The sequence below is a fragment of the Solenopsis invicta genome, chromosome 9 (assembly GCF_016802725.1).
Source record: "Solenopsis invicta isolate M01_SB chromosome 9, UNIL_Sinv_3.0, whole genome shotgun sequence".
Taxonomy (NCBI): Eukaryota; Metazoa; Arthropoda; class Insecta; order Hymenoptera; family Formicidae; genus Solenopsis; species Solenopsis invicta.
This window is the reverse complement of record NC_052672.1, coordinates 1,573,534-1,587,815: the sequence shown is the minus strand read 5'-3', so window position 1 is coordinate 1,587,815 and position 14,282 is coordinate 1,573,534. Positions and strand designations below refer to the sequence as shown.

General features: G+C 42.9%; 6 protein-coding genes across 6 annotated transcripts; all 6 read right to left on the bottom strand.

The window, feature by feature from the left end:
- Positions 1-4,965: 4,965 nt before the first annotated feature.
- LOC105198171 (homeobox protein 2-like) lies at positions 4,966-5,910 on the bottom strand. The gene has a single exon (XM_011164821.1). The coding sequence runs from the start codon at positions 5,908-5,910 to the stop codon at positions 4,966-4,968; it is 945 nt and encodes a 314-aa protein (XP_011163123.1).
- A 790-nt stretch (positions 5,911-6,700) lies between these two features.
- On the bottom strand, positions 6,701-9,259 carry LOC105203552. The gene is made up of 3 exons (XM_011172362.3): positions 7,518-9,259; positions 7,059-7,470; positions 6,701-6,922 (listed from the first exon to the last, which is right to left on the bottom strand). Exons 1-3 carry the CDS (start codon positions 9,257-9,259, stop codon positions 6,701-6,703), a joined length of 2,376 nt encoding a protein of 791 aa, XP_011170664.3.
- A 202-nt stretch (positions 9,260-9,461) lies between these two features.
- Positions 9,462-10,829, bottom strand: LOC120358684. Its single transcript, XM_039453716.1, has one exon. It carries the CDS (start codon positions 10,827-10,829, stop codon positions 9,462-9,464), a length of 1,368 nt encoding a protein of 455 aa, XP_039309650.1.
- A 78-nt stretch (positions 10,830-10,907) lies between these two features.
- Positions 10,908-11,480, bottom strand: LOC113004034. Its single transcript, XM_026136014.2, has one exon. The coding sequence runs from the start codon at positions 11,478-11,480 to the stop codon at positions 10,908-10,910; it is 573 nt and encodes a 190-aa protein (XP_025991799.2).
- Positions 11,481-11,570: 90 nt separating this feature from the next.
- LOC120358683 lies at positions 11,571-12,155 on the bottom strand. Its single transcript, XM_039453715.1, has one exon. The coding sequence runs from the start codon at positions 12,153-12,155 to the stop codon at positions 11,571-11,573; it is 585 nt and encodes a 194-aa protein (XP_039309649.1).
- Positions 12,156-13,137: 982 nt separating this feature from the next.
- LOC113005320 lies at positions 13,138-13,563 on the bottom strand. The gene has a single exon (XM_026140760.1). The coding sequence runs from the start codon at positions 13,561-13,563 to the stop codon at positions 13,138-13,140; it is 426 nt and encodes a 141-aa protein (XP_025996545.1).
- Between the last annotated feature and the right edge of the window lie 719 nt (positions 13,564-14,282).

Below are 14,282 nucleotides of genomic sequence, written 5' to 3'. Positions count from 1 at the left end.
CCTGCAGTTGCGGGCGTCCCCTCCGGGAGCGTAAGTCACTATCGGCGGGCCGAATTGCACTCCCTACCGTAAAGCCCTGTCGCGGCGTGTTGCTTTCGCAAGAGCGTCACCTTCGGGAACGGACGACACCTCCGTGTGCGGGCGTCACCTCCGGGAGCGGGCGTCACCTCCTGCGGTCCGAATCGCACTCTCTACGGTAAAGTCGAAACGCGGCATGTTGCTTTTTTACTAGCGTCACCTCCGGTAGCGGGCCCCCACCTACAGCGGGCCAAATCGCACTCTCTACCGTAAAAAAGAGTGGCAGCGTGTTTCTTTTGCACGGGCGTCACCTCCGGGAACGATCGCCGCCTCCGGTTGCGGGCGTCACCTCTGGGAACGTAAGTTACTTCCAGCGGGCCGTATCGCACTCTCTACCGGAAAGTCCTGTCATCTCCGGAAGGCCAAATCGCAATCACTACAGTAAAGTCAATTCGCGGCGTGTTGCTTTCGCACGGGCTTTGCTTTCGGAAGCGGGCGTAACCTCCGGCGGGCCTAATCGCCCACTCTACCGTAAAGTCGAGCCGCGACATGTTTTCTTCCCACGGGCGTCACCTCCGGGGACGGGCATCCTCTTCGGGGCGGGAGTCACCAATGGGAGCGTCGTCACCTTCAGCGGGCCAAATCGCACTCTCTACCGTAAAGTCGAGTAGCGGCGTGTTGCTTTCAAGCGGGCGCCACATCCGGTAGCGGTCTTCACCTCCGGCGGGTCGAATCGCACTCTCTACCGTAAAGCGGATTTGCTGCGTGTTGCTTTCACTCGGGCGTCACGTCCGGGAACGGGCGTCACCTCCGTTCGCGGGCGTCACCTCCGTTTGCGGTCGTCACTTCCGATAGCGTGCGTCACCTTCGGCGGGCCGAATCGTACTCTCTACCGTAAAGTTGAGTCGGAGCGTGTTCCTTTCGCACGGGCGTTACCTCCCGGAACGGTCGTCACCTCCGCGTGCGGGTTTCACCTCTGGGAGCTGGCGTCACCTCAGCTGGGCCAATTCGCACTCTCTACCGCAAATTCGAGTAGCGGTGTGTTGCTTTCGCACGGGCGTCACCTCCGGGAACGGGCGTCACCTCCGGTTGCAGGCGTCACATCCGGGAGCGGGCGTCATCTCCGGCTGGCCGAATAGCACTCTCTACCGTAAATTCGATTTATTTCTTGTTGATTTCGAACGGGCGTCTTTTTGTAGCCGGACAATGATAAAAATCGCCGCGCATTCCCGGAAATTGCGAGTTTTTTATGTCTTTATGTTAATATCCTTAGCGGTCGCCACCCATTTTAACCGTATATATGGGACGGTCATTATGAATCGCGATTCCCGGCTTTACTGCGTCCCGATTTTCTCTTTTACCTGTTTGCGCGTCTCAGCGTGTCAAAACCGGATCGCTCAGGTAGCGTGTGTCTGCTCGTGTCGCCGTTGTTGTGCGATATACTTTCCCCAGCTCGGCGTCGCATAGGCAGCACCAACGGCTCTGTGTTTTTCCCTCGTGCTGGCTCTCTCTTTCTTTTGACTGCCTTGTCTCTTCTCTCTGTCACTCTCACAATCGCGGCGGTATCGGAATTAGAATTTGCGTGAATGGTCTAAATAAATGTTTACTTTATTTAAAGTGACGAGTCTATGTATTTATCGCAAGTTTTTCGATCACAAATCTATTGTCTTAAACTATCTGCACATGCACACTCGCACTCGCTCATTCACTCGTAATCATCGCGCGTCTTTCTCGCATAGTCGCATCGATGTCGTCTCCCGTATAAATAAATCTCTTCGCGACTGATTCTTTTACGCGTCGCGGAATAAAGAAAATAAAATAAAAGTGCCTGGAACTTGCGGTACTCGCGAACGTATTCGCTGTACGCTTCTATTCATCTCTTGCGCAATATGATGCAATCGTGATGCAATCCATGCATCCGCGGTCGCCGTCCCGACCGTACACTTCGTCGTCGAAATCTTGAGTGCCGTTGCTAACGGCAGCGTCAAGCGAGTGGACCCGCGGGTTTCCCACTTCGCGCACCTCCCACTCTGCGTATCGCAATCATGGAAAGGTCCTAAGGTACCGCCCCCTCGGCAGTTCATTAAATCGCTGGTAATTAAATTTACCAACGACCTTTTTCTTGCTTGTGAGTTTCCGTAGCTAATAGATAAAGTTGTTTAACGATTCACACACACATGCAAACATACTCGACTTAAAATCTAAGATCTTATGCTAAAGCGGACGCCTTTATGTCGTGATAAACTTGTAAAAAAATAAATATATGAAAATTTAAATATAAAAAATAAAAAATAAAAATAAAATGTAATATGTAAACTTAAATAATATTCAAATTGATAGTCGATTTGTACACGGTGGCTTTCCGCTGCGATTAACTTTAACTTAAATGCTATTTATTTACAATGAGTGATTATGTTAGTGTCATTGTCATATTCTCGTGTACTAATCGGCATTTCTTGTACATTTGTGTCGTGTGGTAAAATCCAGGATTGCGTAGTTTGTGCACCAACGTATACTGTATTGTTGATCAAATTGATGTTTATCTTGCATGAATCTTTCACCTCTTGTTGCATATATATGTGATCGGTTGGTTTTCCGATTCTCTTAAACGTTACGGCTAACTTAACGTGATATTTAACCGGTAATATTTTTTACCTTGAGTTTCTTGGAGTAGTGAACGATGTTTGGGCGGTTTATTCTGCCCGTAAACATTCGTTTTCTAAGTTCGTGTTCGTCCTCCATCGACATCTCTGCAGCCTGTCTGCGTTTGTCTTCGTCGTCGGATGACATTGTGTTTTTCATTTGTTCAAATGCTTTAGCGCGTTCGCGTTGTTCGAAAATATGCCTTTTCCAGAATTTACGGTTTTCCGTTTCCTGTTTGAGGTTTTCTTTTCGTTAGTGTTCTCGAAAGTATACCTCGGCTGTGTAGATTTCGTTATCATCGTATTCATCCTCTGTGTCACTCATTTCTTCGTGATGCGATTGCATCATCTTGCCGTGATTAAGTGTGTCATCGTTTGCACTGTTTGTTTGCTTGTACTATTGTTGTGATGTACCGTGCTCAGTCATGGTTGTCTGTCGACTATCTGTTCGTCTCACCCGTTCGACCGTGCCACGACGTCGCGTTTCCACCCGTCGGTTGACAGGTCTTGCAGCGTCATTTGATTGGTTCCCGTTGGCCGCCGGTGCAGGAATATTTTCGGCTGGGTTGTCGTCGGTTGACTTTTTTTCTTCTTTTATTCTGTTACATGGTTCAACATACGCGTTACATTTTTGCGTCTTAAAACTAAATATATCGCGTTCCCCGTCAATTTGTACTACGGTCGCTGTTTTGTTATTTTCATTTTCTAATTTATTAATTTCTAATTTGTTATGTTGTTTGTCCGTCGTGTCTAATTTAATGCGTTTAATTGATTTTAGATTTTGTTCAATACTTAATTTTCTTTTTATTTGTCTTCTACGCTTTTTTATTTCATAGTACGTTTTCGATTCATTTATTATTTGTCTTAGTTTGTTTGTCGTTATTTCACCATTCTGTCGCGTCTTGTCTTTGGTTTTGTCATCTGTCTTATTTTTGAAATGATCGGTTATCTTATCTTTGAATGTCGTTATTTTTTTACTCTCGTCGGTTGAGATTTTTTATACGTTTGCAAACGTTTTTGTAGTTTGTTGTATTTCTGTGTCGTTTACGCTTTTGGTACCTGTGTCTTTTTTTGCGATTTTATTTTCATAATTGTCTATTTTCACGATGCAACGATCAATTTGATTTGAAATTATATCGCCTGAGATATTACAATTTGAATCAATGCTTCTGTTTGCTGGCTTGCTTTTTGTTAATGGATTTGTTTCAATTAATTTTTTTACTTTAATCGTGCGTCTAGGTTGTAATGCGCCATTGATCGTTACTTTGTTTAATTTTTTATTATTTTCTATTTTATTATTAATTAATAAATTTCTCTTATTTTCTAATACATTATTCACTATCACTTTATTTTCAGGTATTCTATTAAATAATTTTTTCTCGTTATTTTTAGGTCTACTATTGGTTAATACAGTTTCTTTATTCTCGGACTTATTGCCGATTCTGGTTTTTACGATTATTTGATTGGATAAAAGTATCTTTAAGAGTGTTAGTGATTAATGTTTCCTTATCGGTATCTCTAAATATGTCGCTTATTGATAAACTGTCATTTTTTGGTTTTTTAGATGTTTGTGTTATCTGTTTCGTAAATTTTTTGTGTATTTACGGTTCAGTCCATAAATGTTCCTGTCCCATTTGATTTTCCAAAATAATCGTCTGCGTAAGTTTGTTCGTTACGTCATTTTTATATGCTTCTACTTTATTGTTACTTACTTTTAATTCTATGTTACCATTAAACATTTGTTTATCTCCTTTTGTTTCATGCTTGATTGCGTTTGTACTGGCATCGCGATTGGTCGCGGGGCTTGAAGTTAGCTCCACGGAATTTCCTGATTAGTAAGTATTACATTATTAACTTTTATTTTTTTTATTTTTGATTTTACTAGCTATATCGTATTTGTTATTGTCTATTTTAATTTGGATGTTTCTCTCGTTACTTTGTCTTTTTTCGCGCTCTTCTTGTTCGCGTTTATGTTTTTGCCTTAATTTATCGAACATTTTATTCATTTTATTTATTTGATCGATTATTTTGTTATCTCCCTGTACGGTTTTGTTATTTAATCGCGTTATTAATGCTATCTTTTTCTTGTTACTTAAGTATATTTTACTGATTTCAAGTTTTAGTGCTGTTTTATTATTGCGCGTGTCTGTTAATTTTGGTTCTGTTAAATTTTCTTTTATAATTTTGATGTTGTCTAGTTTTTTAAATTTGCTATTTGATTGTGTTGTTACTTTATTTCGCGCATTGTATTTTTTATCACTATTGTCATTGCGAAGTTTGTCGTTAGTCATTACTTCGAGTTTCATCATGTTGATTCTCGCGGATCTTTCGAACGTATAATGAGTTCCTCCGTCTGCAAGATTACGTTTGGTAGCTTTACGCCACGCGTTACGTTACCGAATTGACACGTATCTTCAATTTCGTTCTCCGTTAATTTTATTCTTTTCCATGGTATTGCTTGATTGTGATTGTCGTATAATCTTTCTATCTGTCTATTCGCGGTATGTTTATTATTACCGTAGATTACTAAACTCTTATTTGACTCGTATTCGTCATACTTGTCATCGTCGAACGATATTAATTGTTTATTATTATTGTAGTTTTGATTTTTGTTGTTCGTGAATGAATTTACGTATTTTTTAGCGCTATTTTCACTGTCGCTCGAAGTTTGAGTCAAATCATTGTTGTTATTAGAAGTTTCGCGTTTGTTATATTTTTTATTGTATTTGGTATAATTTTCACGGTTATCACATTGATAGTATATTAAGTTTGTGTTGTTATCGTAATCATCTATATAATCGTCATCGTAGTTATTTTCGCAATTATTATCTGTTTGTTTGTCGTAATCTCTACTCGGCATGTCACTAATCGTACTTTTGTCGTCACTCGGTTCATCTTTTGATTCTACCTTTCTATCGCTATTAATATTATCGTGGGATTCGCTTTTTGAATCGCTTTCCGGATCTTCCCCCTCGCATTCGCTTTCTCTATCGCTTAAACTATCCGTCACTGATTCTGTATTGGGTAATGACACTGTGACTTCATCTTTCGAGTTAAGCCTTATGTGCATTACGTCACGTTCTTCGACACTATTATGGTTATTATTTTCTCTATCCGATTCCAATTCACGTTCTACGTTACGTTCGCGCTCGAATCGCTCTTCCTCCTCGGTTGTCGGGAAGTTCTCATCCTGTGATGAGTCATCATCATTTTCGGTTTTTAGTCTAGCTGCTCTATGCGGTCTAAGCATTCACGTGTTGTACGCTCCTGTTCGGTACTTTACCGCTTCTTTGCACGATCTCGTAATTTTGATCGATGCACGTCTTTGCGTGTTTGTCGAGAGGACACTTATTCACTATCTAAAAGTATAACGCGACGCACTCTCGGGGTTATGATTTGTTGTGTATTGCTGATGTTCCAACGAACAGCCGCTAGCCAGTCGAACCCGAGAATGAAAGGAAATAGAGAGATCTTGATCCATAAGCAATCGATATATATATCCTTTCGGGGTTGCGATGATCCCACTCCTTTCCTTCCAGCAAATTGCGTACTCGTCCTGGCAGCCGCATTCTGATTGGTCATCCCTTTGGCTCGGCGACTGTCCGTTTGTAGGCGCGCGGGCGGATGCAAAGACGCGGATAGCCTAACCGTCCGTGCATGCCTTAACATGTACTATCAGGAATAAACGAGTCGGTCATGAAACCCGTTCGATTCCTCTCATTTCGAAAAATAAACTTGTAAAGCAAAATGTATACGCAACATCTTCCCCCCGTTGAGAGGGCACCGATCAAAACGCATGATAACCTAGAGTTACAATTAGTCGCATGGGGTTTGAGAAAATCGTTACAATTAGTCGCATAAGATTCTAAGAGAATCGTTATAATTAGTCGCATGAGATTCTAAGAGAAAATCGTTATAATTAGTCGCATGAGATTCTAAGAGAATCGGTATAATTAGTCGCATGAGATTCTAAGAGAGTCGTTATAATTAGTCGCATGAGATTTCATTTATTTTTATGTGTTCGTATCGAGTACTCGTGATCAATATTTTTGTATGCCAATGGCGACGCCTAAGGCTATTCGTCTAAATCGCAACATTTGCTGGTAGGTCGCGGCAACGCCTAGGCCGCCGGCCTGAGCCACGACATGACGTGTCAACGTGTGGGTGTGTTTTTCTTGCTTGCCAAAATCTGGCATATTTTTAATGGTGGCAACGCCTTGGGCTATTCGCCTGGGCCACGTGTTACGTGTCCGTGACAACGCCTAGAACGAATCGTCTGAGTCACGTGTTACGGGTCCGTGACAACGCTTAGATCGAATCGTTTGAGTCACGGCCATTGTAATCGCCATTGTGAGAGACTTGTGATTTTATGTAGTTTCCCTTTTGTCGTTATTCGACCGGCAATGGACAGAGCAGTCTAGTGGAGCGTTTTAATTCTCCATTTGTCGTTTTTATGGTGGCGACCCGTGCGACTCCATCATCACCAGGATGTAAGGCTGTGATTTTGCCTAGCGCCCATTGTGTGCACGGCAGTCCTTTATTTTTTATGAGTACAATTGTTCCGGCCTCAAGTTTTGGTCCGTCTTTGAACCATTTACTGCGTTTTTGAAGCTCGTTAAGATATTCCAGATGCCAACGGGCCCAAAAATCTTGTCGGACCTTTGCAATGTGTTGCCATGCAGACAATCGATTTACTGGAATAGAGCTAACGTTACCCTCTGGAAGTGCTGTTAATGGCTTGCCGAGAAGATAGTGAGCCGGCGTCAATGCCAAAAAGTCATTCGGATCAGAAGAAAGTGTCGTAATTGGCCTAGAGTTGAGAAGTTGCCCTCGACTTCGGTTATAAACGTATTTAACTCTTCAAAGGTGAACAAAGAGTCTCCTACAACGCGTTTGACGTGATGCTTGAAGAGCTTCACCGTCGACTCCCACAATCCACCAAAATGTGGCGCGGCGGGCGGTATAAAATGCCAAACTATACGATGCTGGCTTGCGAACTGATTTACGAGAATTTGATGAGGTTCGGAATTAAAAAGCGCGTACATTTCTTTCAATTGATTGTTAGCTCCGACGAAATTGGTTCCATTATCGGAATAAAGATGTTCCGGCATCCCTCGTCTTGCTATAAATCTTCTTAATGCCGCGAGAAATCCATCGGAGGACAAATCGCTCACGAGCTCGAGATGAACAGCTTTAATTGTCATGCATATAAATACGCACACGTATACCTTAAGTTTCGTTCTATTGCGATGTTTCCTTTCTTTAATGAAGAAAGGACCGCAGAAATCTATGCCCGTGTTCGCGAAAGGTGTTGCCCCACGCACGCGCACCGTAGGGAGATTTCCCATTTTATATTCGGTTGTACTAGCACTGAAACGGAAGCAACGCGTGCATGCCCGCACGACCTTTCGCACTTGGTTTTTACCGTCAAGCAGCCAGAATTTTTGTCTAAGGTTATATAGTGTAGTCTGAATTCCCGTATGATGTTGTCTCGTGTGGATTTCGCGAATAATGCTATCAACTAAATTATGTCGACTAGGCAATAAAACTGGATGTTTTTGTGAGAATGTTAAATGTGACAATCGTAACCGCCCTCCTACTCGGATTAGCCCGTCATTATCTAAAAAAGGGTTCAAATTGACAATTTTGCTGTTACTTGGCAATTGCTTATTTTCTCTAAGCAGTTTGATTTCGTTTGAAAATTGCGTAGATTGGAGGAGCCTCAAAACTCGCGTCTCGGCCTCGTTTAATTCTGTTGTTTTTAGTGTGTCAATGTGTCTATTACCGGGCCGCCATCGACAACAGTATGCTATAACGCGAAGCAATTTAGAGTATGACGCGTATTTCAGTAATATTTCAAAATCATTGTGCTTAATTATCATACATGCGCTTCGCTTTAACTCAGGTATCTTTATGGATTGCGTCACTAAATACGGCCATTCTCCTTCTCGATTCAACCACGAAGGTCCTTCAAACCACATTTTATTTTGCAAAAAGCAGTGTGGTAATTGCCCTCTAGAGATTGCGTCGGCGGGATTGTCTTGCGATCCTACGTGCCGCCATTCGCACGGACCGGTAATTTCTTGGATTTCCGCGACTCGATTTGCTACGTAGGGTTTTAATAAGTGAGGTGACGTTTTCAACCAGTGTAATATGATTGTTGAATCACACCAAAATATGACTCTACTAGGTATGATGCTCAACGCACCACTCGCTTCGATATACAATCGCGCGAGTAACAATGCGCCACTCAGCTCTAGTCGAGGGATCGTTATAGTTTTTAACGGTGCTACTCGCGATTTTGCACAAATTAATTTAATCGTCGTTTCTCCGCTTTCCCCTGTCGATCGTGCGTAAAGACAGGCCCCGTAACCGACATTGCTGGCATCGCAAAATCCGTGTATCTGAATATCACGGCAACCCTCCGCGAATAACCTGCGATCGAAGGAAACTTGATTTATCGACGCCAGCTGTTGAGCGAATTCCGTCCATGCGGTATGTAAATCCTGCGGGACGGATTCGTCCCACTGAAGCTTACATTTCCACATGTCCTGCATTAGTTTCTTCGCGTATAAGACCACGGGGCCCAGCAAGCCCATTGGGTCAAATATTTTCGCGATTTTCGATAGAATGTTCCGTTTCGTTAGTCTTCCCGGTATTTCAATGGAGTGTGCCGAATAGCATATCTTGTCCTCGCGCGCTTTCCACGTTATTCCTAACGTTTTTAAGGAACGATCAATATTCAATATGAAATTCGCGTGCAGTGCATTAGTAGTCAGATCATTAACGACTCGTTCGTCGTTAGACGAACTGTCTTATGACGAATCCGCCGCGGTTCAATAGCGCGATCACTTCATCTTTAATCATTCGCGCTTGTTCGATAGTGTCCGCGCCTGTCAACAGATCGTCTACGTATAAATGCCGCTTGAGAATTGCCGCAGCTCGAGGATAGATATGATGTTCGTCATCTGCTAATTGGTGAATCGCGCGTATTGCTAAGAAGGGGGATGAGGCGACACCGAAAGCAAGAGTATTAAATTGAAAGGTCTCGATCTCTTTGTTTACGCGCCATAGTATTCTCTGATAGCATCGGTCGTTTTCGTGTAATTGCACCTGACAATACATTTTTTCAATGTCGGCTGTAAGAACGTAATTATAAGTACGGAAACGAATCAAATGCATGAACAGCTTGTCTTGAATAGTGGGCCCTGTTATTAGCAAGGAATTCAATGATATTCCTTCGCTAATTTTTGCGGATGCGTCGAACACGATTCTAATTTTAGTGGTAGTACTGGTTTCCTTTACCACTGCGTGGTGAGGCATGTAATAGCCGTCGCTGCCGGGATTTTCTACTCGAGATATGTATCCTAGCGCCATATATTCCTCGATCGCCCTAACATATCCGGTTTTAAATGATTCATTTATATTGAATCTTCGTTCTAGGGATAACAATCGTTTAAGAGCAAGGGCCCGTGAATCGCCCAGACGCACGTTATCCTTGCGAAATGGCAATCGTACCACGTAACGCCCGTTGTTATCGCGAGATACAGTCTCTGAAAAATGCGCTTCGCATCGCGCGTCTTCTTCCGACATCGGTTTGTCCGTCGTTATCTCCTCGATTTCCCAAAATTTGGTTAATTGCCGTTCTAAGCTCGTTAAGTGACATGTCGGGGATTTCGAAGAGTTCAGCGCGGACGGACTTCCAGTGACTATCCAACCGAGTCGCGTCTTTTGTAGATATAGATCGTGATGTTTGTTTGATAAATTAATTTGTCCGACGGAAAATAACGATAGCGTTGTTCCGGATCCGACTAACAAATCAATTCCTCGTGGAATGTGAAACTCTGGATCGGCTAGCCTGATATTTTGCGGAATTCTAAATGAGTCGCGCGAAAACGTTTCGGCGGGTATCAAATCCGCAATCGTAGGTACTATTAAGCAGGTCAACGATTTACTGTATTCATCGTATATCGAATGGATGATAATTTGTGCTATGCCTCTCGACACGGTGCTGGCATTGTCAATCGCACCGATTGTGGCCGAATGTTTAATTATCGGTACGCCTAAACGTTTGACGAAAGTTTCGGTAATAAAATTAGCCGTGGCACACGTGTCTAGCAATGCTCGGCCCTTAAGCTTGCGCCCGTCGGAACCTTGGACATACGTCATCGCGCTTGTTAACAACTGTGGTGAGAAATATGATATCGTCGCGAGACTCGCTTCTTGACTGCCGATCGAATTATCTAGTCACTTTGATTGAGAAACTTCAGTGTTAGTACCATCCGATTTATCTGTCAGTTTTTCAAGATGTAAAAGTGTGTTGTGACGTCGTTTGCAAACTGTACAATTAGAGAATTTACACGGTATTCCTTTATGAAATCGTAGACAGTTAAAACAAATTTTTGCATTTTTTACCGTCTCGATGCGATCCGGCACAGACATTTGCTTAAATTTATGACAAAGATAAAGTGGATGTTTCTTATCCTTGCACACGATGCAGTTACGCGACGCGTTTACTACGAACGCCCGAGTTGAGGGAGATACTCGTGCCTTTTTCGCCGGGGGTGCATCCTTGTTTCGTTCGGATTCGCATAATCTCGGTTTCTCGCGTCTCGACGCGCAAACCGCTGTCCTATATAAAAAATCACACATTTGCTCGAGTGTGGGAAATTCATCTTTCTCAATTAACGCTTCCCACTTGTCCATCGTGTGTCTCGGCAATTTACTCTCTAAAAGATATACTACCATTTCAGAACCGACTGTGACCCCTAAAGACTTTAACGCTGCAAGATGCTGTTGAGCATCATCCGCGAGTTTCATTAAACCGCTCGTATTCTCTTTGTCTAACACCGGAAGGTTGACTATAGACGCGAGATGCCGTACTATTAATATGCGCTTTACCTCATATGATCATTCTAGAAAATTCCATGCAGTAGCATAGTCTATTTTATCGTTCGCAAAAATCTTGATTTTATTGGCCGCCTCGCCTTTTAATGCGGTCGTCAAGTAGTGAAGTTTGTCTAGATCCGATAAATCGGATTGCGACCCGATTAAATTAACGAACGCGTTCTTAAAAGAAAGCCATTGTTCGAATTTTCCATTGAACGAAGGCATCGGGGCATCTGGCAATTTTATGCGCCTTCTTTGAACCGCCGGTGCGGCTGCTGTATTGGATCTACAAGTGTCTTCGTTCGTCAAGCCGCTACTATTCGACGAGGCATTCGTTCCGTACAGAATATTATCGATTTTGCCCGCGAGAGTAAAAAATCTTTCATTGATATCCATGAATTCCGCTTGGTGTTCATCGTCCGGATCTAACACCACGAGTTCAGCATTGAACTCTTCATACGCGTGATATAGTTCCGTTAAACGGGCAATGCGCAATTTTAATGTCGCGTTATCGTATTTGTTTTTATCGAGGGCATTCGCGAGACTCGTAAGCTGTGCCTTTAGAGTCCTTCGTTTTTGTTCTAGTATTTTAACTCTAGTGGCCATCGTTATGCAATTCGTATCGAATTAAATTAACTTGTACTTTCCTGATCGACCTGTTTCGTTGTTCTCGGCAAGCTTGTCCTTGTGATGCAAAGAGCCTCTCGCTGGGAACGCCGTTGGTTGACTTCGTAGCGCACCCTTCGTTTCGTATGGAATATACGGCCTCTGCTCCGGATGACACCTTCTTCGCAAACCAGGGAAGAGACCTCACAGGAGGCACCAAAATGTTCGGTACTTTACCGCTTCTTTGCACGATCTCGTAATTTTGATCGATGCACGTCTTCGCGTGTTTATCGAGAGGACACTTATTCACTATCTAGAAGTATAACGCGACGCACTCTCGGGGTTATGATTTGTTGTGTATTGCTGATGTTCCAACGAACAGCCGCTAGCCAGTCGAACCCGAGAATGAAAGGAAAAAGAGAGATCTTGATCCATAAGCAATCGATATATATATCCTTTCGGGGTTGCGATGATCCCACTCCTTTCCTTCCAGCAAATTGCGTACTCGTCCTGGCAGCCGCATTCTGATTGGTCATCCCTTTGGCTCGGCGACTGTCCGTTTGTAGGCGCGCGGGCGGATGCAAAGCGCGGAGAGCCTAACCGTCCGTGCATGCCTTAACATGTACTATCAGGAATGAACGAGTCGGTCATGAAACCCGTTCGATTCCTCTCATTTCGAAAAATAAACTTGTAAAACAAAATGTATACGCAACAGCTCCTTTGAATCTACCGTCGCTGTATCCTAGCAAATACGCGATTTTGCGTAAAACCTGCACGATCTGGAGCCCTTGTGTACGAGATGTATCTTTTTTGTCGTTCTTTTACCTGCATCCGATAAAAGGTGTAGTCTCAACCAAACCAAATCTCCCGGTCTATATTCGTTTGCTATCCTATGTTTGTCCGCTTGCTTTTTTCTCTTACGCGCGCTGGAATCTAACCTGTTTCTAGCGTCTCTTAGTCTTTCTCGCGCATCTATTTTGTCTTATTCCTCCGGAATTAACGTTTCGAGTAAATCTAAGTGACCTTGTTCATTGTAATACAACTCGTTTGGACTGTATCCCGTACTAGAATGTGTCGTGGCGTTTATGACACGTTCCGCTTGCGGTATAATGCCTATCCAACTCGTATGGTTTTGACTTGCGTATGTGCTTGTGATTCTACCTAATTCACGCATTACGCGCTCAACGGGGTTGCTTTGCAGATTGTAGGATGTAGTTGTGGCTGTACTAATGCCATATTCCTCGGCAAATTTGTGCCATAAAGATGATTTGAATTGTCCCGCGTTATCCGTAACCATTTTTTCGGGTACGTTTACTTCTTCAAAGTATCTACGCATCGCTCTCTTAATTGTCTCTAATGTTTGTCTGATCATGGGATATAGCTTGACATGTTTCGAAAACTTATCCATTATTACTAGTACGTATTTGTATTCTTCTTTTGCTTGTAGCAAGGGTCCGAATATATCTACTGATATCGCTTTTCACGGTTTATTTGGTAATTCGTAGTATTCTAAGCCTGTCGTCGGTCTAGTATAATATTTGGTTGCGTGGCATGTTCTGCACGATGCCACCACGTCTCTATATATACGGCCTAAGTTTCTACCAAAGAAATATCTCTTGGAGAAGGCAATTAATTTGGCTGTGCCAAAATGCACTAATAATTTATGAGCTTTTTTTAAAATTTTCCAACTCACGCTATAAAGTAAAAATATTTTTTCTATGCGTTTGTCATTAACACGATCGTACGTTCTAATGATGCCACCTCTTCAATAGACGTTTCTTACTTGGGGATCGTTTGCCATGTCTACCATTGGTTGTTGCGCTCGCTGCGCGTCAGTTATAATTTCTATCCAGTCTTGAGTGTTTATACCGTCTCTGTGATTTTCTATCAGCGCTATGTATCGTTTGTCGTCGTTCGTGTGTCTCGAACCTGTGTTTCTCGATAATGTGTCCGCTATGGTATTGTTCTTTCCCGGGATGTGAATTATCTCTAATTGTAAGTCGAACTCCTGAAGAAATGCGTACCAGCGTGCGATTCTCGAATTGTTACGCACACATGTGTTGAGAAAGGTCAACGCTTTGTGATCAGTATGCACCTTTACTTTCCATCCGAGAAGAAGTGTGTGCC